General features: G+C 38.2%; 2 protein-coding genes across 4 annotated transcripts in view; both read left to right on the top strand.

Moving 5' to 3' along the window:
• The window catches only part of FAM135A (family with sequence similarity 135 member A), a 93,542-nt gene extending 73,487 nt beyond the window's left edge, over positions 1–20,055 (top strand). For all 3 annotated transcript variants that reach the window (XM_014937007.1, XM_014936988.1, XM_014936998.1), the window contains 7 exons: positions 436–596; positions 2,270–2,361; positions 4,344–4,441; positions 9,683–9,834; positions 11,804–11,914; positions 17,637–17,750; positions 18,493–20,055. In XM_014937007.1, coding sequence (XP_014792493.1) covers positions 436–596; positions 2,270–2,361; positions 4,344–4,441; positions 9,683–9,834; positions 11,804–11,914; positions 17,637–17,750; positions 18,493–18,698 — 934 coding nt within the window. In that variant the 3' untranslated portion in view covers positions 18,699–20,055. The remainder of the gene's footprint in view (positions 1–435; positions 597–2,269; positions 2,362–4,343; positions 4,442–9,682; positions 9,835–11,803; positions 11,915–17,636; positions 17,751–18,492) is intronic.
• Positions 20,056–21,266: 1,211 nt separating this feature from the next.
• Positions 21,267–22,414, top strand: part of SMAP1 (small ArfGAP 1) — a 92,463-nt gene continuing 91,315 nt past the window's right edge. The window contains exon 1 of the mRNA XM_014936850.1: positions 21,267–21,281. Within this exon, the coding sequence (XP_014792336.1) occupies positions 21,267–21,281 (15 nt within the window). The remainder of the gene's footprint in view (positions 21,282–22,414) is intronic.

Genomic DNA, 22,414 nt, shown 5'->3' with positions numbered 1-22,414 from the left:
CTCTGTGTTGATCTAGGAAATAGGTTTTAAGTTTGGCAAAAATTATTAAAAGTCAGTGAAAATCTTTACCTTGAGTTCTGATTGGTCACAAGTCCTGTAATTTTGTTATTCCATTTAAACCAAGCTGTTGTTTGCACAAGACCACATCTAACCCAGAATCTTCAGTGGTTTCAGAAGTACTTCAGAGTTTGCAGACGTGTTCAGAGGAGAGAAGAGAGTAGAGCTTGGGGTATGGCTTTTGTTGTAGAGGAAAAGGGGCTGTAGGAAGCTGTAATAAACTGGTTTGTTTTGTCAAGAGTTATTTGATAAATATATTTTCCTTTGTATCAGTTACATAGAAGACAAAGTAAATACGGTAGAAAACTGTATCTAGGAGACCCTACTTTGTCTGGCAATCGTAAATGTTGTTTTATCATCAATGCGGTTTTGTTCCAGTTTCCTACAGGCTAAAGAAGAATTGAAGCAACTTAAACTTCCCGGATTTATGTATAGTGATGTTTTCAAACTGGCTTCTTCGATACCTTATTTCAGTATGGAAGAGGATGACTGTTCAGAAGAAGGAATACATCTTATAGTCTGTGTCCATGGCCTAGATGGTATGTGGGGAAGTGGGATAGAGAATGCGAGAGCAGTTTAGATTATGGTCATTTGAACTCTGAACTGAAATAGCTTCCCTGGAGGGAAATGGGAGACTGACATTGTACTGCTACATTTGACAACGTGTTCCATAGAATTGTTTAAATTAAGAACTTTGTGTAACATTTGTCTTCAGTAAAATTAAATGCACACGAGCCCATTTTATGCAATAGTTCACGTTAGGTACACCTTCCAGCTTTTTATGTCCTATAGGTATTTTGTCTGTATTGTAGTAATAGAGTGGAGTTACTAATAAAACAGTTTTGTTTAGAATTTGTAATGTTACATTGTCAAGGAAAATAAAATACATGTATCTTGTTAGGAAAAAAATAGTTTATGTAAAATGCAATCAAGTGTTTATAAATGCTTTTATTTTAAAAGCTTAGATTACTGAATCACAGAACAGTTGAGATTGGAAGGGCTCTCTGGAGATGGTGTAGTCCAGCTCCCTGCTCAAAGCAGTGTCACCTACAGCAGACCAGGACCCACCCAGTTGGATTTTTGAATATTTCCAAGGAGCGGGACCCTACTGTAATAGAAATGAGAAAACCTCTTCCTATGTGAAGGAATGATTGGAAGATTTAAAAAGCTTGAATGTATTCACCTGCTTTTAGTTCAAAGCATATGTGCATGTTAGGAAATAATACATTATTAGTTAAGATATTAATAGCTTTATACCAGTGGGTTTGTCTTTTTTGAGAACCTTCTTAAATTAACAATGTAAGAAAATACAAGAGGGCGACAGAATATTGGACTGGACTGACACTGCACTGCCACCTTGTTCATTTTTCAAATACCTAAGTTTAAAAAAAAAAAAAAGAACCAGAATAGTTTTTCTTTGCTCCTCTGGGCAGAAAGCATCCTGTGTTAAGCACTTTTAATACCGAACTCACAAGTCTTCCTTCTTACTAGCATCCATGTTCAAGTGCTATATGTGTCTAGAATTGACACAAAAGTTAACTTGGCCATGTCTTTGAAGCCTTAGGAAAATCCACCTAGTTAGAATTCTCTTATGAAATGGTGAGCTCATACAAGTTCTTTCCTATTAATAACAGATTTAAATAAAAATCTTGGTCTCTAAGTCAGAAAGGGTACTCTTTCTTCAAAAGCATACAATGTCATTGATGTAGAGAACTCTTCAGCAGGCCAGTTAAACTAGCATTTGTTGCCTTGGGTACCAGTCTAAATATACCTTTATCGGCTGACACTTCTGGTTTTATTCCATGAAAATGTTTACAATTAACCCGTATTCCTTGCTCCTTCACTGAATTCTTTAAGCTAGCTCTGAGTTCTTTAATTGACTTTTATCCAAGTTAGTCAGGTTGTCAAGAAAGCAATGTTCACACTGCTGTGCATCTGTTGGACGCTAATACAAAATCAAATATGACTTCCTAAATTCTTGCTTTTTTTAAAATAGCGCCTGCATTATATGTCATTTTTATAGACTGCTTTGTCACTGCATTTGGCATTGCAGTTTTTCTTCCTAAGTCTTACTGAATTTTAATTAGGGCTGAGAATATAATTAGCTGTGTTTAAATATAAAGTTGTGCTATAAGTTCATTTCAATATTCTAAGTGTTTTTATTGCAAATTAACTTTGCAGTATCTAACTCTTGATTGTTTTTCCTTTTAAGGTAACAGCGCAGATCTCAGATTAGTGAAGACATACATTGAGCTAGGGCTGCCTGGAGGGAGAATAGATTTTCTTATGTCCGAAAGGAACCAGGTATTTGCCAACAAAAAAAGAATTTGTTGTAAAACAATAAACAGTGTACATCTTCAGTCATGTTTATTTAATGGCCACATCGTGTTGCAGTTTACCACTTTCTGTATATTTTTTACTGTATTCCATGATTTGATCTGTGACTTGTGCTAAAGTAATTTCAAAACTATCATATTGAAGGTAAATATATAAGGAATAACATTTGTTGCTGCCATTTAGTTGTGAGTCCTGATATCTCCTAAGTTCTCACCATAAGCAGTTAGGATTGTAGATAAAATAACCTTGATATTAATGGTAAAAATAGTAATAGTAAAAACTAGTGTGGTCAAGAAGGGAGTTGTGTTATTTCACAGGATCTGAGAAATACAAAAACCTGTATCTTACTCGTTTGTCAGTGTAGTGTAAGATCCACAGCAGGACACTGAACCAATACCAGATTACCTCTTGTATTGAGCTTTTGGGCGTTGTACTATTTTCAGATGAAGTAAACTTGACAAATACAGAAGACCAATTTTTAGCTTTGTGTGTGTGTGTTACATACTGTATTAGACGTACTTCAGGGATGAATTAGAACAAGGAGTCTCTTCAATGGCTCAAACAACAGGTTGGCTTGGTGCAGCTGCTGGGAGGCTTTGTGAGACAGGCTGGACGGGTACCAAGCTGTGCTTTTTCTTCTCCAGCCCTAGAGTTTTTGGCAGTCAGCAGTTCTGAAACTTTCTGATTTGGGAATTCCATTGAGACTGCTGAGCCTAACAGCTACTCGCAGACTTTTCTCTTTCATGTGGGCTGCCTCTTTTTGAATGTTTTTACTTCTAGTTTCCACAGTTGAGATTAATTCTATGGTTTGTATACATTACTAATTCAGTTGCAAACAAGAAAATTTAAACAAATTCACCTACAACTTATTTTTGAAAAAAAAAAAAGTCAATAATCATTCCTTATTTTGTGCTTTAGGTAATTAAGTATTTTATAAATAAATATAATTTCTCCTGCAGGAGACAACTGAAGAGACTTAGTTCATACAGTATTTCTCAGGATCACATGTGAAACAGGTTCTGGTCATCCATGATATCCTTCCCTGCCCACTTTCAAACTTCATGTCATTTAAAATAGGATGATCAGAACTAGACTAGGAATTTAAGGTGCTTGTACACTATGGACTTACAAAGTGCTATGTTGATATTTTCTGTTCTTTCCTTACTTTTCTAACACAGCTGATTATATAGAATGCAGATGCATAGATTATTGTTTGCATAAAAGTGTAGGGCTATTTTTCCCTGCATAACATTGTTTTGCATTTCTTGCCATTTTATCACGCAGGGATGCAGTACTATAAGATTCTTCTGAAATTCTGGTTGGTGCTAGATTTGACTATCCTGGGTATTTGGTTTTGTCTCCAGACCTGGACATCTCATCTCCTTCTTCCCTTTCCCAGACTGTTTATCAACATGTTGAACACTGCAGATTTTACACAGATCCTTTGTTGAAAAGTTTTAGGCAGGCTTTGCCTACCTCTTTTTTAATTTCTTACTGCTAATCATTGTAGAGAATCAGCTGTGAACTTTGAATAAGCTTTAAGGATTAGTTTTGTTTTGAATAAACAGTACTAAAGTAGACTCTGCTGCTGCAGTAATTGTATCATTTGTTTCATGGGCAGTGTGATTTAGTTCTGAATATGCAGATAAGATTATGTGTAGGGGAAGCTTAGAAGTAAGGCTGGCTGTGTAATGTTAAGATTTGTTTTGGTGTATTAGAAGTAAGTAGTCTTACAGTAAAATGTATCATTTTATTCCATGTTACAAGAAAAAAATTTTGAAAAAATTATAATACCTAGCTGTAGCGTTTATACTCAAAGTTAATATTTATGCTATTATTTGTGTGCTGTTGATAAATACACTGGAGAATAAGAATTCAGACTGAATGCAGAATGTATATTGCTGCACTAGAAAATACAGTTATTATTTTTTATTTCTTTTATTTTACAGAATGATACCTTTGCTGATTTTGATTCCATGACAGATCGCCTTTTAGATGAAATTATACAGTATATACAAATTTATAATCTAACCCTTTCAAAAATCAGGTAATATCCGTTCTATACTATTTATAGAAATAAACTTAAAAGTAGAGCCCTGTGTTATTCTGAACTATGATGCTCAGGAGAAGGCCAGAAGAGAGATGGGAAAGAGAAATTCAGGGAGAGGGAGGAGTAGGGGAAAGGAGGACCACGGAGAGAGAGGGGATGCCCAGCTGAAAGAAGAGTGAGCAGTTGGGAAAGCTCCCCTGGTCCTGGTGGTGTTTGCAGGGCAGAGTGCAGTGTTACATTTAAGGAACTGCTGTCCTGTGCTTCCTCAGATCCTGCGTGGTAGGATTCTGCAGAAAAACAGACAATATTTTGAGAAAGTAGAAGGAAACTGTAATAGCACTATGTCAAGATAAAGTTAGCTTTCTTCTGATTTTAGTCTCTTCACCAAGCATGTCACAGCAGCCTGTCTGTACTGTCATTCCTACCGGGACGTTCCACCTTATCTGTGACATTGCAGGGCAGCTGCATGAAAAAAATACTTCAGCATTTGACGTCTTCTGATTGTTTCATCTGCTAAAAAGCACATTTTGCATCTTAATAGAAGGCTCATCCCGGTCTATGCATTCCTGCTTCCTTTTTAAGTTACTTCCAGGGAATATCTGTTACATTTATTTTCCCTAAGTCGGGTACACTGTTTGGGCAGAGCACCTCACTCATGCAGCTGTGTTACTGCAGTTAGCTCATCCAGAGACGAAAGGAGCAAATTCAAGCTTGACTTCATATATTTGTTTAGGCATCCTCAAATTATACATCTGGAAGGTTTTTTGCCTGGCTAAGCACATGCATTTCTTACAAATTCCTACATACTCCTGTGTTTGGTAAGCCTCACTCAGCTAGAGAAAACATGTAACATGTTTAAACATGACATCACTTTTAAACAATTTTTTCTATTTTGAGATAGGCAAGATTTGACATGGTTAATTTTGTCTAAATGGAAGATTTTTTTAAAAAACAAGTACTTTGTGATTGTGTTAGGCAGACTGCATGTCAGCATCCCCAGTACGGGAGAGGAGATCTGTGACCCACCAGTATGGGGTGATTGTCTCCTCTCTCACTGAGGTCTGAAGACTGCAATGAGCAAATCCACCCAGTTGCCTTCTCGTTGTTCATACCTGAGAACTGAACTCTCATTTGCTTTTGATTTGCTTCCCTCATAAGACTTCCAATTTGTAAATACTTTTTCAGTTTCGTCTATTACTTGTCACGTGAAAGGAAAAAGAAATGATCCATTTTTATTTTAGTTTCCTTTTCAAGGTGCATACTTGTGTTTGGCCCTGCCGAATTAGAAGTCTCCATCTCTCAACTTTAGCTTTTCTTATGAGAAAGTTAAACCTCTCAGCAAATCCTGCAGCTCTTTCCTGGTAGCCATGCAAGAGAGGTTTCAGAAGGACACGTGCTCACATGCAGTTCCCTGAAGGGATGACCCGGAGAGCCCAGCACAGTACTATTGAGAAATCCTCTGTCCAAGTATTCAATGCCTTCCTACCTCATTTTGGCTGTCCCACTGTAAAGAAAATGGACTTTGTGCTAGTCAGCCATGCTCTGAATGATGCCAGTTCCTTCTCCTCATAACATCTCCCTGTCTACTGAAGGCAGTGTTCTCTGCCCGAGCGCTGCTCAGCAGCCCAGTCAGTGGGCAGTCAGTCCCTAGACCTGTAATGATTTCATGTGGCAAAAAAGCTGACAGCGTTGTGTGTCAGAAATACCTGTTCAGTCCCTCTTGTACACTCTTAAATCTTGTTAAGGGCAAAAGGGAGCACACTTCACATGCGGATCTAAGAATTTATTGTTAGTCCAATTAGCGTTTTAATAATCTCATTAAAATGAAGCAAAAAATTACTATTAGTCTAGGTACAGTACTAGTAAAATTCATAGTCCAAATTAATGCAGAGAAGTCCCATTATTAGTATGGCTAAAGCTGTTACCCAGAAACTTTCTAGTACCTTTTCACAGATGGTGGGCTCCCCTTCTAGAAGCTGTCTGGGTCCTAAAATGGGTGGTGTCTGTCTTCCTTGAGCAGTGGGACATCAGCATCCTGGGGCTTGCAGTGTAAGGAGAACTGTGTTCATGGCAGGGGGTTCTGCCTCCTTGGCCTTGCGTCTGCCTGTTATCCCACTGTTATTATCCCTGTCCATTCCCTGTTATCCCACTGCCTTTCTTCCCTGAGCTGTAAGGTTGTGCTCCTGCAGTGAGCACTAACAGACTCTGGGCCAGAGGTCCCCTTTGTCCGCACTCTTCTACACCACGCTTTATTCTAGTGATGCACAGTTCGAGCCACGCAGAGGAACTACTTGTTATTAATAGAAACTGTAGTGAAACTAAAGAAATTTTAGACCTGAGTCCTACTCTGGAGTGAACTACCATGTTTGGTGCTGCCAAAGCCAACTGCACCAGCGCGGCACCCAGCGCCTGTGGTGTTCTCCTCTGGACAAAACCTCTGTGCTCACTACAAGTATGTAGCAAGTGGAAGTTTGATTCAAGTCAACAGCGATTTGTCTTCTAAGACAACTGTTTGGTAAGAATCAGAGAACACTTGAGGTTGAGGGGATCTCTGAAGGTCAGCTGGACCAGTTACCCACTTACACCAGTGCTACCTTCAAAGTTAATGCAACTATGAAGCAAGTGGAATTGCTCAGTCATACCCATTGAAGCTTTGATTGTCTGGTTCCAGGCCATCACATAGCTAAGGAATAAACACATGCCCTTCAGTGTGGTTTCAGAAACTGTTTTCCTCATGTCAGGTCTTACATAAATTTCTGATGGTGTGTATTGACCTTTCACCTCAGTTGGATTATTGAGCTTGTCATCCTCTTCCCTAAGTAATACAGGCTCACAAAGAAAGCAAGTCATTTTTAATGCTATGCATATATTAAAACATCTGTTCATTGTTTCAGCACCTTGCTGATTATGGCTTTTGGTGGACTTTTTTTTCTTCCATGACTTTTTATAGTTGGACAGGATTTTTCATGTGTTGGCGTAGAATAGTGAGGTTTTATTGTGTCTAATTTTCTAGTATGATTTGATGTGGTATGTCGGGTTCTCACAGCTGGTGCTGTAAGGTGCATATAAACACTACAGTATAATTGTGTTACTGCAGTGTGCTGGGCTAATACCTCGTGTTGGGGAGATGGGGATATTGCCACCCGCTGCTGGGAAAGGCACTGGTTCTGCAGAGCGTCCCACAGCTGCAGCTCTCTGAAACAATGAGTAGGATGGGTTAAGTTTTTGTCTTAGATTTTCAAAACCCTTTTTGAAGGCTTTCCCTTTTCCTGTCTTTTCCTTTTTGGTTTGAGCCAATCCTTAGACCTACCTCTACTAGAAAATAATATTAAAGGCTTATTCCATTTTCACCTAAACATCTGAATTTGAATGCAGTGTATTACTGTAACCTCTGTAAGTTTTTTAAAGTCTTTACAAATTAAGAGCAAGTGTTTAATCTTTGAAGTGTGTTTACATAGCTAATTGTGAGCGTGCTTCTTTTCCTCAAATGGTTCTTTCATGTTTCTGAAGTTATGGTTGAGATAAACCCATATTGTTGAGGATGACAGGGTTAGTTGATGGATCACTGTTATCCAGGGATTCAATTGTCCTTAGTTCTGTTGTGATACAATATAAATGTTTCTCACCCCTTTACAATGTTTAGTAAATAGGATGAACTTTCAGAGAACATCTCTGCTAATGTTCAGATCGTCTTTACTCGAGCAGTTATGTGGTGCAGATCATCATCAGGATACACCCACGCAATCACTTGGACATTTTTGTGTTCCTAAAGAAATCTATAGGTTTGTTTTTCTTGTACAGACTTTATGATGTACTCTGAGAAAATGGTTTTAAATTTTAGTACTCAAGAGAATCAGCAGCTCAGTATTTTGTTTTGTGAATGCACTGCTGTTGTGCTGACAGCACAGCTGTCATTTCTAAATCAGTTAAGCAAACATAGGAAGCTCTGGCAAAGAATTTCTGATATTGCAGCAGTTTTTAAAACCTAGTAGTAAAAGCAAATGGGAAGTGTATACATATGTGCTTAAACTGTGTATTGGTAAGGAACAAATAGAAATGTATAATTATGTCAGAGTTCAGGTATGGCGATGCTATTCTATAACCTAATATTTAAATTTTTTCATTTAGCTTTAAACTGGAGTTTTCCAAGTCAGTAATTCTTGCTTGGGAAGCAATTAAACAGTTGAGTAACTTTTTAGCACTGTATTTTACACAGATATTACTGGTAGCTTGTTTTAGCTATTTTTGTTGACGAATATAGTCACAGAGTAAATGGGAGGTGTGATCTCACGGGGGTAATATTGTGGCACTGTATGTTTTTGGGTAGTTGTCTGTTCTCCTCCTTTGCTAAGATTACATCTCTTTAAACAGGAAGGCACTTGTTCATTCTAATTCTGTGAGTCTTGTCTCTACCATCTCCTCTTTAAGTCGGTGCCTAGGATGGTGTAGGAGGGATCTGAAAGCCCAACTGCACAGTAACTACAATTGCTTTATTTTGTAGTTGTCCCTTCTACAGAAATGCTTGATACAGACGTGTGGGTATGACTGTAGGCACCTCAGTTTCAGCTGTAATTACTTCTTAGGTACATGAAGCTAGAGTGCCATCCATCATTCTCCTAAACTGCTTAACCAGGGAAACAGCTACATGTACTCTCCTCCTGGCAGACGTGTTCTTCAGTTGCCTCCCTCAGCCCAGCAATCACTTCCTTTGGGCCAGCTGCTAAGCAGCTTTGAGGTTTTGCTTCCACTGTAAAACAATCAGATTCAGTTCAGTCATGGTTTTCTGTGTACAGGAGTACTTTTGGAGTCCTTTGCCACTCGGTTGAGTAACTCTCAAGTATTTCTCATGTAGAATGCCATCCCGTGCTGAGGCGGTGACTTGGGACGTCACGCACAGCCCTAGAATACTTCCTGAATACTTGGTGTTACGGGAAGGACATGCAGAAATAATTTGGGGTTTGGGTGGGAGATGCTGGTGGAAGGATAGTTTATTTTCACTAGCTTTTCAAAAACAATGTATGAAATAATTGTGGAGGAGCTTGGAACATGTTTGTAACAAGTTTGCACAACTTGGGAGATATGGACAATCTATATTTTCTTTGTGACCTAAAATACAGGCTTCTAAATGAAAACTTTTCATTACTTTTTTTCCTCTGCTTTTATGATACTAGTTTTATTTTTCTCTGTTTAAAATGCCATCAAATTCTGTGTTACACTGTTTTTTTTCTTTTTAAACAGCTTTATTGGACATTCACTGGGTAATTTGATAATCCGTTCAGTGCTCACGAGGCCTCGATTTAAATATTACCTCAACAAACTTCACACCTTCCTGTCCCTGTCAGGACCACACCTTGGTACCCTCTACAACAGCAGTGCTCTTGTTAATACAGGTAAAGTATTGTTTTCAGTACCACAGGTTTAGGGGAAATTTTGTCTTTGAAATGCACTTAGCAGTTTCAAACGGGGTGCACATTTCTGCATTACTTGGATTATGAGAAAGTGCATGTTTTGGAGTTGTAAGAAGAAGGAAGGGTTATAAAAATAAAGTATCAATAGACGGATGTGCAAAAGATGTTTATGTAGGCATTTTCCTGGATGTTTGATTCAGGTTTTCTGTTACACTGTAAAGGAGCTCCAGTTTCAATGTGTTGAGCTCAACTTACTATAAACTGAATTTTAATATACTTAATCTCTAAAACAAGTAGGTAAGATGCATTAAAATAGTGCTGATCTACTAGTAGTGTCTTTTCTCTCTCAAAAATGTCTTACAGTAAACCTTACAACCTGCAGTGTGTTTCTGCAGATGTGTTTGTACCTCTCTGTTTTTCTGAAGATTAAATGTAGCTCTAGGAGAACTTGCAGAAGCTGCTGACTTTTGAAATAAATTTTAGAGAATATTTTCAGGTAGCATCAAATGTTTAAATGAAAACTTGTTTCTGAGATTAGCACCTACCTTGGAGAGTCCAAACCCAAAATGAGTAACAGTTACTTTCACTAGATATAAACATGCTCATTAAACTCTTTAAAAACACTCTACAAATAATTAATTTGTTTAGTGACAGTTTATCTCTTGATTGTTCTATAATTGGTTTCATACAAAAGTGAGGAGGAAAATCTTTTCACTCGAATGTGCTTAAGAGAAGTGGGCAGGCCTTGCTGGCTAACAGGAGTTGCTGTTGGGGTTTATGGAAGCAGAGAGACCAGGAGGGCTCTGTGAGTTTGGCTGAAGTGGCACTGTTCATAGCCCCCATACACTGCCAGAGATACAGACAGCTACAGTATAGTCCTCTACGGGCACCTACTGGGAGTTCAACCCGGTCTGTCTGTAGACAGCTTCTTTCAAGTATTGTAATCTGTAACCGAATCCCACCCAAATCACCCCAAAGTGTTAGCGTTGCTTTGCTTTTAGAAATTGCAGTTTTCCAGGACACAGAGAGGCAAGGCTGTTTACTTGTTTATATCATCACTGGCAAATGGCTTTCAGTTAACTAAGGTTAAAGTTATCAAAGTATAATCCAGAATATATTCACTGAAAACATAAGGATTTCTGGAGTATTTAAGTTCTCTTCTAGCTGAAGACTGTGCAAAATATCCATTTGACATAATAATCTTCCTCTACATTTCAAATTCCTTAAGATTTTTGAAAATACCAAGAGATAATAAGTAAGGGGTATGGAAGTCTGAATTGCTATATTGTATGTACACATTAATAACCTTTAATAAATTCCTTCAGGAGAAGATGACTTTTCCTTGAGGGTTGAATCAACACATTTTTGAGGCTGTAGGGGTTTAGGTGCTTGCTTTTCTTTTGCTTGGCAAGAGATTTTCCGAAAGGCCTGTTAGCCAGCTGGCTCTGTTCATTGACTAACAAAGAGGGTACAGCATCATAGAAAACATAGTACTATGATTTTCGGTCCAGACAATTCCGCTTCCTTTGTTTAAGTTATACTTAATGAATTCAGTGGGTCTATGAAGTTATTTTTAGAAATCCGAGAAGTAACACTTGTTTATGCTACATATTTCAACATCAAAATGCTCTAATACTTTGTAAAATATTGAAGTAGAGTTTGTATATTGCCTTATGGCTACCTTATTAAGTTATTTTCACTTTTTGAAAGTATAGTTATTTTTTTCTAGAAAGGCATGTTCATTAGTCGAAATCGTGTTCTTCGTGCTTTTTTATATATAGACAGGAGAGAATAATGAACAAAAATTTTAAATGTTTCTGGACTTGACAATGCTGACATGAAAAATAAAACTAACATCTGAGGAGGTAGATATATGGACTTTATATACTTTTACTTAAGTCTAATTAGTTTTCATATTTATTGTGGCTCTATACTCATCCTGACGATGCAGGACTGTGGTTTATGCAGAAGTGGAAGAAGTCTGGTTCTTTATTGCAATTGACGTGTCGAGACCATTCAGACCCACGACAAACATTCTTATACAAACTTAGTAAAAAAGCAGGTAAGCTTTGTTAATACTTACTATCTTTTAAAGGCCACTGTACATAAATGGGAATAGGAAAAAACTTCTAACAAGCTCCTGTTGCACTTTATGTGAATTACTTTGGCTTTAGTCCCATGTTCTTCAAGTAAAAGTAACAATAAACCATTTTTGTTGCAGAAGTGGACCATTGATTTGATACTGTCTAACTACTGAACAGAAGTTCTGAGTGCAGCCACTGTGCTGGTGTGCATCTCTCTCTATATGTACATATAGATGTATCTGTCAGCTTCCTCCTCAGGCACTGAAGCTAGGGTTGTCAGTGTGACAACTCGAGTACACATACACTCATTTGGGATTACCTCTTTCTGTAACAGTTTTTTCTTATCTATTCTATAAACCTAACATTCAGCATTAAAATGCTTCCTAACCTGTCTTTTATTTCCTCATTAGTATGGTCAGGGAAAACAAAAATTCATTTTGATAAAGAAAGGAGAAGTTGTAGTTAGCATAATAGCTAAAAACCAAATTATATTATTCACAGAATAATGAGGGTACATTCAAGGGTACCCCCTTGCTGAGGGTCCATTCCATCCCCTCATCCAGGTCGTTGATGAATATATCGAAGAGGACTGGCCCCAGTAGTGACCCCTGGGAACACCACTTGTTACAGACCCCAACTAGACTCTGTGCTGATGATTATTGTAATGTATTTGTAATATTGTGGATTCAACAAAAAATAAGAGTTTAATTTTTTGAAATGTACTCGATGAGAAGATTTTCAGACACAAAACAAAAAATGCATAGTCCTTTATTTTCTAATTGCTTGGCTTTTAGATTTTAGTATGATCTATCTATTTGGCTGAAATAAGTACTTTTTGTAACTGAATAGTTGACACATACCATAGAACTTAGAAGATGGTAATTATGCAGACCTGTCCATAAAGGGATAACTGGGAATAAGTTAAGTATTATTTGGAACTGGTGTGTTGTGCAGCACAGAACCATGTAGGGACTCAGGGACAAGTTCTGGAATTTGCATAGCTTCTGATTTCTGTTTCCACTTAATCTATTGGTTATGCTTAAATATTTCCTACAGTGATAACTGCACCTTCATGTTTACTTTCTAACATCAAATGTAAAAATCAGCTAGCTTATGAAATGCCAGCTGAATTTTGGCCCATCGCCATAATAATAACGAGATCTGTATTTCGTCAGTGTATTCAAATACAGAATTGATTGCACTTGGAGCGCGTGGTCAGTTTTGTCTGCAGAAGCAAAAAGGCAGTAGCTCCAGTGAAAGGGAAGATGCTTTCAGTGTGACTTGAGCACTGCCCAGATCACTTCTGCCAGCTTCTCTAATTCACTTTGGTTTGTGCAAGGTGAACAAGAGGAGCTCTTCTCTTCCCACCCCGCCGCCCCCGGCTTCAATGACAGCATTTTTTTTTTCTTATCATATTTCCATTTTATACTCAACTAGTTACATTTTTCATAAAAATTAACATATTCCAAGGAGTCCAGGAAAATAAACTGTAAATTCTTGGTCTGTAGCCATTGCCACTCAGCAGATCTGCACTTTCTTGTTCATTGTGCTTCAGGTGCTCATTTTTGATGTGTTCAGAGGCCCTGCCTTATATGTTAAGGAATCAGTAATAAGAGAACAGTTTCATTTGGATGTAGGCTGGTTTTGATGTTCTGATCTAAGTAAAATGTCAGGGACCTGTAATGTTTGGCTTTGGTTTGGTTTCAGACAAGACTTTTGTGTAATGATGTGTGTAAGGAGCATGGCTTGCTAAGAATGGCTTCCATAAAGCAAACCTGTTTTCTGTCCCAGTTATGAATTGTTCACTCACTGGTGGTGGTGTTTCCTCCAAGTTTTTCTCCTTCAGCCTTAGTTCTGACCCTTTCAGCCTGTTTCTCAGCTGCAGAATATGCCCACATTAGCATTCAGAAGCAAATCTCTTCATGATCCCTGTTTACTTCAGAACGCAACGAAATCACGTGCCGGATGTCAGCTTAGCTGACTTGGTGCTTTGTGGAAGGAAAAAGGGAGTGCCTTCCTATAGCTCATGGTGAGGAGGAGGCTAGAATTGAAACAGCAATCCTGTTGGTAGCATGGCATGTAGACTAACCTAGTCAGTTCTGCTAAGAGGAAGGACTTAGCAGCCCTCAGTAGCTCTGTGCCAACAACGCTGGAAGAATCAGGTAGGTTCTGTAGCATCTGGAGCCAAGTTCTTTAAAGCAAAACCTTCAAGGCAGAGTTTGAGCTGACAAGAAAACTCTTGAGTTGATGTAGATCTAGCTCCCTAATCAGACTTCTGCAGCTGAAAGTCTGAGCTTCCTTGCATCTTTACTGTGGCAACTGAATCTGAGACCTCAGCTGACTAAAGCTTTCAATGCTTAAATTTTGGGGGCAGGATTCTAGCTGTGTGTGATGTGTTAACTTCACCAAGCCGTGCGGAAGACCAGCTGCAGGACATGGCTGCCTTCCAGGGCATAGTTTTTGAAGTCCCTATTTTCAGACTGCTTTTTTGGCAAAGCTTCTAGATCCCGATTTCCAAACAAGTAGGTAAAGGGACAGTGTTGTAGAAAACACTAGTATTGTATCTTGACAAAACGGAGATGTTTCCTTCAAGTCCAGGCAATCAGGTATGACCCTGAGCTACCTGATCTAACATGAAATTGACCCTACTTTGAACAAGTGGGTAGGACCAGGTGATCCCCAAAGGTGCCTTCAAACATAAATTACTCTATTCTAGGATTTTGTGATTAGTATATTCTTAAGGAAAATGGCAGCTTACTGATTGCTGTATGGGTTTTTTTAAGCTTATCATCATTTTTATTTGATTATGCTCAAGAACTCTGTGGTATTCGCAGTGAATATTGTTCATTGCAAATAATTAAAGCCCTGTTTTGAATTAGTTGAAGGATGGTGTTAAGGAATTTTGTCATTCAAATCTCAGAGAATATCAGCAGCCCATTGTACCAGTGGCTCCATCTCCCATTCCCTGCTTGGATGCTGGCTATAGCTAGAGGGCAGGCAACATCTGATTCTGATGCCTCAACATATATAAAAACTCATTCCTCTGTGACTGCAGCTAGGTCTGAATTACCAGGTCTCTACACCTGCTGTTCCAGACAGATTTTTCTACTTGCCGTAGTATTTGGAAAAATTGTTCATGAATTTATAGGTATCATTGATTCAATAATGACTAATTCACCAATGGCCATGAATGGCATGATGGTTAAATGATAGAAACTGTGCTCTCTGTGGATGCTTAAATTCACTGTGACTGAGATTGTCCACCTAAGTTCCATTAGGTGATAAGGATGATCATAAAAATTTGTAAAGTACATTAAAGGTTTGTTACTACAGGAAAGAACATTCTGTTATATGGGAAAAAGCGTGTTATTTCAGCAGTGATCTTTCACTTGGATTGTTCTTTTCCAAGCTATCTCAAATCCTGTTGAAAAATTTAGTCAATACTTTCTCGTTAACTATGAGCTCAGTATTTTTTGCATTACACTTCAAAAATGTGTGATCTATTCAGTAGATGATGTGATGAGTTCAAATGTATTTTGTTCTCATAGAATTAGGTTTTAATCTTCCAGCATTTTTGCCTAACTACAACGATCTGGAAATGTTGGCCTAATTAGATTTTGGGATTAGTTTCTTAAATCAGCAGCTGAAAATTTTGCTGCACAAGACGTGAGATGTGTACTTTTTCTTCTAAATAGGCACAAAGAGCTGTCCAAAGAAAAAACACCCAAGACTAGTTAAGCGATAGAAGTCATGCTTATGAAATACCCTGTATTCCTCCTTTCTCCGACTGAAGAGTTCCCTCACTTTTTCATAACAAAAGATTGCTGGTATTTATCATGGCTAAAATGAAGGGAAGCTCAGTGAACCACAATATAAAGCTTGAAAATGTTGCCCAAAAGGGGATGCCTAATTTATTAGTCTCTGATGTAGTAAGCCTGTTTGGCTTTGGTTTTTTTTGTGGTGGTGCTGTTGGTTTGTATCATATCACATGTGAGGATGAAGAGAATCTGTTTAAATGTTGATTGATGTAGACTGATGTTCCTCTGAAGATTCCCCAGGATATCTCTCCCTTCTTCAGGTTGATTAAAAGAGCTAGACAGTCCACTTCTTTGTACCTTGTACACGAATGGGTATTTCTCTAGGGAAAGTGTGTATCAAAAAAATTTAATACAAGATAAGACTCCCAAGGAATTTACAAAACTATTACAGATTAGCCTGCAGAGAATTCCTGTCCTTGATTTATTCCAAATGCATTCTTTTCAACTCAGTGCAAAGTTTTGGAACTGGCACCTGCATCATTGTGTGAGGTTTGCTGTAGTCATTTTTCATCAGATGTCAAAGGAAAGACTGCAGGGATTTAGCTGATCTTTTGAGACAGTGTTATTTTTCAGTGGGCACAGGAGAAAAAAACAAAAAAAAAACCATCAAAAATTTCCTATTTTAAGAGGACAAGAACCAGGATCCAGTTTGGATGCATTTTCTGTATGTTTTCATGGATGTACAAGATTAATTTTTTCAATTTTCTGTGAAATCTGAAAAGATACATGTACTTTTTCACATGCTAAAGTTTAGCATTGTTTCTGTAACTGACTTGGTGTGGAAATGTAGTCTTCATCACGTGGAGTGTGTAAAATACTGAAAATTAGAAAACAACCTCTGAAAAAATGAAAGATTTTTCACTTTGGGCTCTGTTGACGGCTTTAGGAATGATACTCAGTATATATTCAGTCTGAACAAAACAGGGAAAGTAGAATCCAGAAATTTGTCCTGGCAGTGTAGCTTCTGAAAAGCAGATAGCAAATACAGATCACAGATCTACACAATCAGAGCTTTTTTTTTTTTTTAATGAAGGAAAAGTTCTATTTGTGGAGGCTAACACAAAATGTTTGCTGCAGATTCCAAGAAGCACCTTTGAAGAATGACTTTATTTGTAGTATTTCGATAATTCTCAGAATGCACTAAGTACGTTTTATAAATTACAAAGTTACAGGATCTGACCATTCTTCTGTGGAAATTAAAAGCAGCGCTAACGGGACCGGTGCAAAAACTCATCAGCACTGGAGCAAATAGAGTTGGATCAAATCTCCCAATGATAAGACACAGGCAGCCTGACACCTGGGAGATCCCCAGAGCCATTCAGGCTGCCTGCCTTTCAGAACAGCTTCCCTTCACATACACCTCAACAGTTGGAGCATCTTCTGGATTTGCCTAACGGTTGCCTTTGTATTTAACTGTAGATGGCTGTGATAATCAGAAGGAGCTGAGGCAAGGCAAAGGCAACCCATTTTCCTAAAATGCTTCATTGTATTTGTCCTAAAGCAGATGGGCAGCACCAGAAGTCTGCAGAAGCTTTTTAGAGAAAACATAACAATTCAAAGTCTTGTTGCATCGTCTTACTCTTAAAGTGCTTGTCCAAGAAATAGGAAGTCTGAGTTTAATTATTTTAATGTATTAATTAATGTAAATTGATTAATTTAATGTATTTAATTATTTTAATGTATTAAAATATGTACAAAGGAATGGCTGGTACCCAACGGTCCGTTATTCTGTAGCTCTGCCTATTCTCATTGATTTTTCTGGTTTCTTGAGCAAGATCTTGTAATAAATTGGTGCCAAATTTAAGTTGTAAAACATTTAATTATTCTGTAGTAATTGTTAAGGGATTCGTTATAATAGATACCTTTTTCTCTTTTCCTGTAGGTCTTCATTACTTCAAAAACATTGTGTTAGTAGGATCTCTGCAGGATCGGTATGTTCCTTATCACTCTGCTCGCATTGAGATGTGTAAAACAGCTTTAAAGGATAAACAATCAGGTAATAAACATTCTCAAAAATAAACGGACTACTTGGGTTACGCTTCATAGGTCTCAGATTTATCCCATTTAATTTTGGATGCTTAACTGACTCCGTTACGTGTTTCAACACCCCGAGCCCACTCTGTAGTAACGGAGAGAGAAAATCCCCGTGGCAGCTGAGCTGCTTTTTGCATCTGTCCTGCTCTGTTACACGCAGCAGACGGGACTGAATACATCTCTGGCTTGCAGACCTTGCTGACAGTTAGGGGGGATGAACACAGCCCCGGGTGTGTTATTCCATGAATAAGGAGGAGAAATAGCTTTGATTTTTTGAGGACATCAAGTTGTAGTGTCAAGCATGTGGGCTGTATTTAGTTGAGGCTTAATACTAGCACTGAAAGAAAAGGTAGTTTTCCCATTTTCAGGGATGGTTGCTTGTCATATTCACCAGGACAACGTCCCAGCACAACTGCATTCTAGCATTACATATTGATAAATAAATACCTTTTAGACGGTGTAGTAAATCAGTAATGATGAGCACGTTCTCACTATAAATATACAAATACTAAAATGCGTAGCTTAAAATCATTTTTCCAAGATTTCTGAGGAAATTAAACTTCCTGCATATTCTTAACAGAACAGCAGCAAAACACATGTCTTCACCTCTCGTGTTCTGCAGTGTCTTCATTTTGAGTGCAAGGTGAAAGAACTGTATTTGTTTCTGGTGACTGACACAGTACAACTTCTCTTTTCCTCTACAGGACCAATTTATGCTGAAATGATCCAGAACCTGCTTCTGCCAGTTCTTCAAAATAAGGAATGTAATTTGGTTCGTTATAATGTAATTAATGCATTACCCAATACAGCAGATTCTCTCATAGGAAGAGCTGCACACATTGCTGTTCTTGATTCAGAAATATTTTTAGAAAAATTCTTTCTTGTTGCTGCCCTAAAATATTTTCAGTAGAAAAGAGCAGTGTAAGAGACTTGGTTGTTACCTCATTAACAGATGAATCAAATAATGTGTGGTATTCAAGTGTAGCTGCAGCTGTATTTTAAGAGATATTTATACTTTTTATATGGAAGATAATTTATATCATCCACACTTAGGGCTTTTTAACATCAACTTTACTTTCTAGGTAATGTGGCTGTGCAATATTTTTTTTTGTTGTTCTTTTTACTTTTCTATTACTTTTTCTTAATTTTGGGTACCTAATTATTTGAAGATCAAAGTACAGTGCACACTTTTGGTTGGATTATTATTGGCTCTTAGACTACCGAAGTCAATGTCACTTGGCTACATTTTACAGGAGGCTTTAGACACCAAAATAAATTGCATTTTAAAATTCAGATACAGTCTTACAGGTTCAGTTATGGTATTTTAGCACTGTAGGAAGTTTAACTGGAAACCCAATGAGCTGCTAAAATACTGGATATTTCAAAATGAGTCTATATGTGGATCTCCGGAAAGACCATCACTGAGTTGTCTGTTCAGATATCGCTACAGCTTAACAGTTTTCTACAAAATCCTTATCATAATTGTTAAATGTGTTATGCCTGTAGGAATATATTTTCTACTGATCTCAAACCCATGTTAGTTTACAATTTTATTGCTGGAACTTAGTTTTCAGAAGCAAATGGCAACTAAGGGTTTTTGAATGTTTAATGATAGCTGCCTTCAAATAATTGGGGTTTTGCAAACTGTATTACAATTGCTCCTTATTCTGTCAGTTTTTGAGATGATCTGGACAGTTTTACATGGACTTCCTTGTATGTACGTAAAATAAGTAAATGTTATAAATTTCTGCAATACTTTTATGAATTTAAGCAATTTTTAAATATTGTTAAAATGTTTTATTGACTGCAAAGTATTGTAAATATAAATCAATACATCTTCAAATGGGACAATATTGTAAACTTTACCTGTTTAGTGATACAGATAAAATGTTTTTGATATACAGGAATGTTAAAGGTCTATTGACTTTCTACTGGTGCTGAATAGCATTGTTTGGTTTCTCCTTCCTTCCCTTCTCTCTGTTTCAAACAATAATTCACTAAAGGTGGGAGGGAAAGAGTTACATGTGCATTCACTAATTGTAATGATCCTTTTTTGAAAAATATAAATTTATTGTATAATGCATGTTTATTTTTAGCATTGTGTTATTGCATCTGGTGTTAATAAAATGAAAAAATTACTCTTGTGGAAGCAATTAGAGAAACTGAAATGTTCTGCTAGTTACCAAAATTCTGGGGAGGCTTTTTTGTATATAATTAATAATTTTGTATTATTTGAAATGAATATAGCAATAATAGTTTATAATGAAGTGATTTTGCATTTGGTTTGTTAATACGTTTTTTGTAATTTTATTTTTCTCTGTAGCTTGCAAGTTTCAGCTGACCACCTGCAGTTTGGCAATATACACACTTAAAAGAGTACTTCATTAGCATTGTGTTAGGCAAGTCCTTATGACACAACAATATCTGAAATACATTCCCACTCTAACAATGCCTACTTTTTTTTTTTTTTTTGCGTTATGATGGTGCTAATACGTTGTATATACTTAATTTAAGTTCTGACATCTCAACTGTCTTTTTTTTAACAGTATTGTAGTAGTTGGCCCGTGGCTAAATTTTTAATATCAGTTTAGGGAGTTAGATCCGACAAAATTTTCCTTGATTCGCAATGATCAAGTTACATTACTCTTACTACATAAGTATTTAGACATTTCTGAAAAATGTCTGTTTTGCTGCATCTCTCTGGAAATCCAAAAGTGTAAAAGCATGCTTTTGTCATTAGCAAAGCAGAAATATCCTTGCACAAAAAGCCACCTTTTTTGGAGGGGGGGTAATAGTAGATCCCATTCATGTAAGGACGCTAGAATTTGGTTTGTTCTTTGAAGAAAATGTATGGTGCAGGCAATCCTGTGATGTTTGCGTGTCGGAGGGGACAGCGGGGGCATTCAGGCAGGCTCGGCACGCTCGCTGGCTGCCTGGGCCAGTGCTGGTACTTGCCAGATAGCCCCCGTGGCCAGCTCACCTTCTGCCTCATCCGAGTTGACCTGCTGCAGGGTTGTAATAGCTTGAAATTTTCTATGCCTTGCTTTTTAGAACAGCAAAGCAAAGCAGCACACAGTATCGTTTGAGATAAATGACTGGCAAGCAGAGAGAGGAAAACAAAACAAAAAAACACAGTGCACTTAATCATAAAGTGGAAAATTTCTGTGGCCTGTGCTACATTTGTATTTACCGATGTTCAGATTCATTACCTCCTCAGTCACAAGGTCTACACATACATAATTCAGGAGTTAAAAGTAAATTTTGCATTTTTACAGCGACACAGTAAATGAACACTAGAAAAAAATGTTTTGAAGACCTCAGCTTATTTTTAGATGGAAGATCAGTTCCTAATTTGTCTTACATTGCTATTTCATCCTTGCCATTTGAGATGGCATAATAAGCATGATTTTCCATGAATTTGTGTTAAGCTGACAAGGAACTGAGTTTACTAATACCTGGTATCTGCAGACAGCTCGGTATGAGTATTTTTAAGGTAAGGATTTCACATTACTGCTTACTGTATTGAGCACATACATGGTAAGTTCTTGAACTTGGAATAGATCTGCGCTTTTGTCTTGCTGCTTTTGGTCAGAATAGCATTTTTTTTCTGCATGAGCCACCAATATTCCTCTTTATTCTCTCTGATCTAGAGGCGCAGCATCTTGCTGTTAAAGGGTTTCTGATTATTTTCAGTCTCTAATGTCCAATTAACCGTGTTACAAAAGCTGCTTGGGAAAATGTCACACATAAGGCAGGCAGTTAAATTTAATCACTTTCAGTGTGTAGGCATTGCCAGATGTAGCGCCATAAACTCAACAGAGCGTTGCTGCTGTTAATTTAACAGGGAGATTTATTCTCTTAAACTCTTTAGCTGTGAACACAAAATGCTGTTGGAGACTCCAGTCTGCAGGAGCGGCTCAGTGAGTCCTTCTGCAGGTCAGGGTCTGGGGACGGCGTTTGAACGCTGTTTTGTGGAAGAGCAGGGTTAGCTGGAGGCATTTGCAGAGCGATAAAAAGTAGATGTTCATAGAATCATAGCATGGTTTGGGTTGGAAGGGACATTAAAGATCATCTAGACCAGGTTGCTCCAAGCCCCATCCAGCCTGCCCTTGAACTCCTCCAGGGATGGGGCAGCCACAGCTTCTCGGGGCAACCTGGGCCAGGCTCTCACCACCCTCACAGCAAAGAATTTCGTCCTAATATCTAATCTAAATCTCCCCTCTCTCAGTTTAAAACCATTATCCCTCGTCCTGTCCCTGTGCTCCCTGACAAAGAGTCCCTCCCATCCCTCCTGTAGCCCCTTTAGGGACTGGAAGGGGCTCTAAGGTCTCCCCGGAGCCTCCTCTTCTCCAGGCTGAACCCCCCCAGCTCTCTCAGCCTGTCCTCACAGCAGAAGGGCTCCAGCCTCTGACCAGCTTTGCGGCCTCCTCTGGCCCCGCTCCCACAGGCCCCTGTCCTTCCCGTGCTGGGCGCCGTTTTGTTGCCGTGTTCAAAACATTACCCGGCGGAGCTCCGCCCGCTGAGCCCGGGTGGTGTTACCCTGAGAGCGAGCGGTGAGTGCCACAGCCGCCTGATCCTTTATTCACATTATTTCCTGGTAACCGTGAAGCCGTTCAGCCCTGTGTC

The sequence above is a fragment of the Calidris pugnax genome, unplaced genomic scaffold (genome assembly GCF_001431845.1).
Source record: "Calidris pugnax isolate Ruff unplaced genomic scaffold, ASM143184v1 scaffold12, whole genome shotgun sequence".
Taxonomy (NCBI): domain Eukaryota; kingdom Metazoa; phylum Chordata; class Aves; order Charadriiformes; family Scolopacidae; genus Calidris; species Calidris pugnax.
Note: the sequence above shows the minus strand (reverse complement) of the source record. Positions and strands in the feature narration are given on the sequence as shown.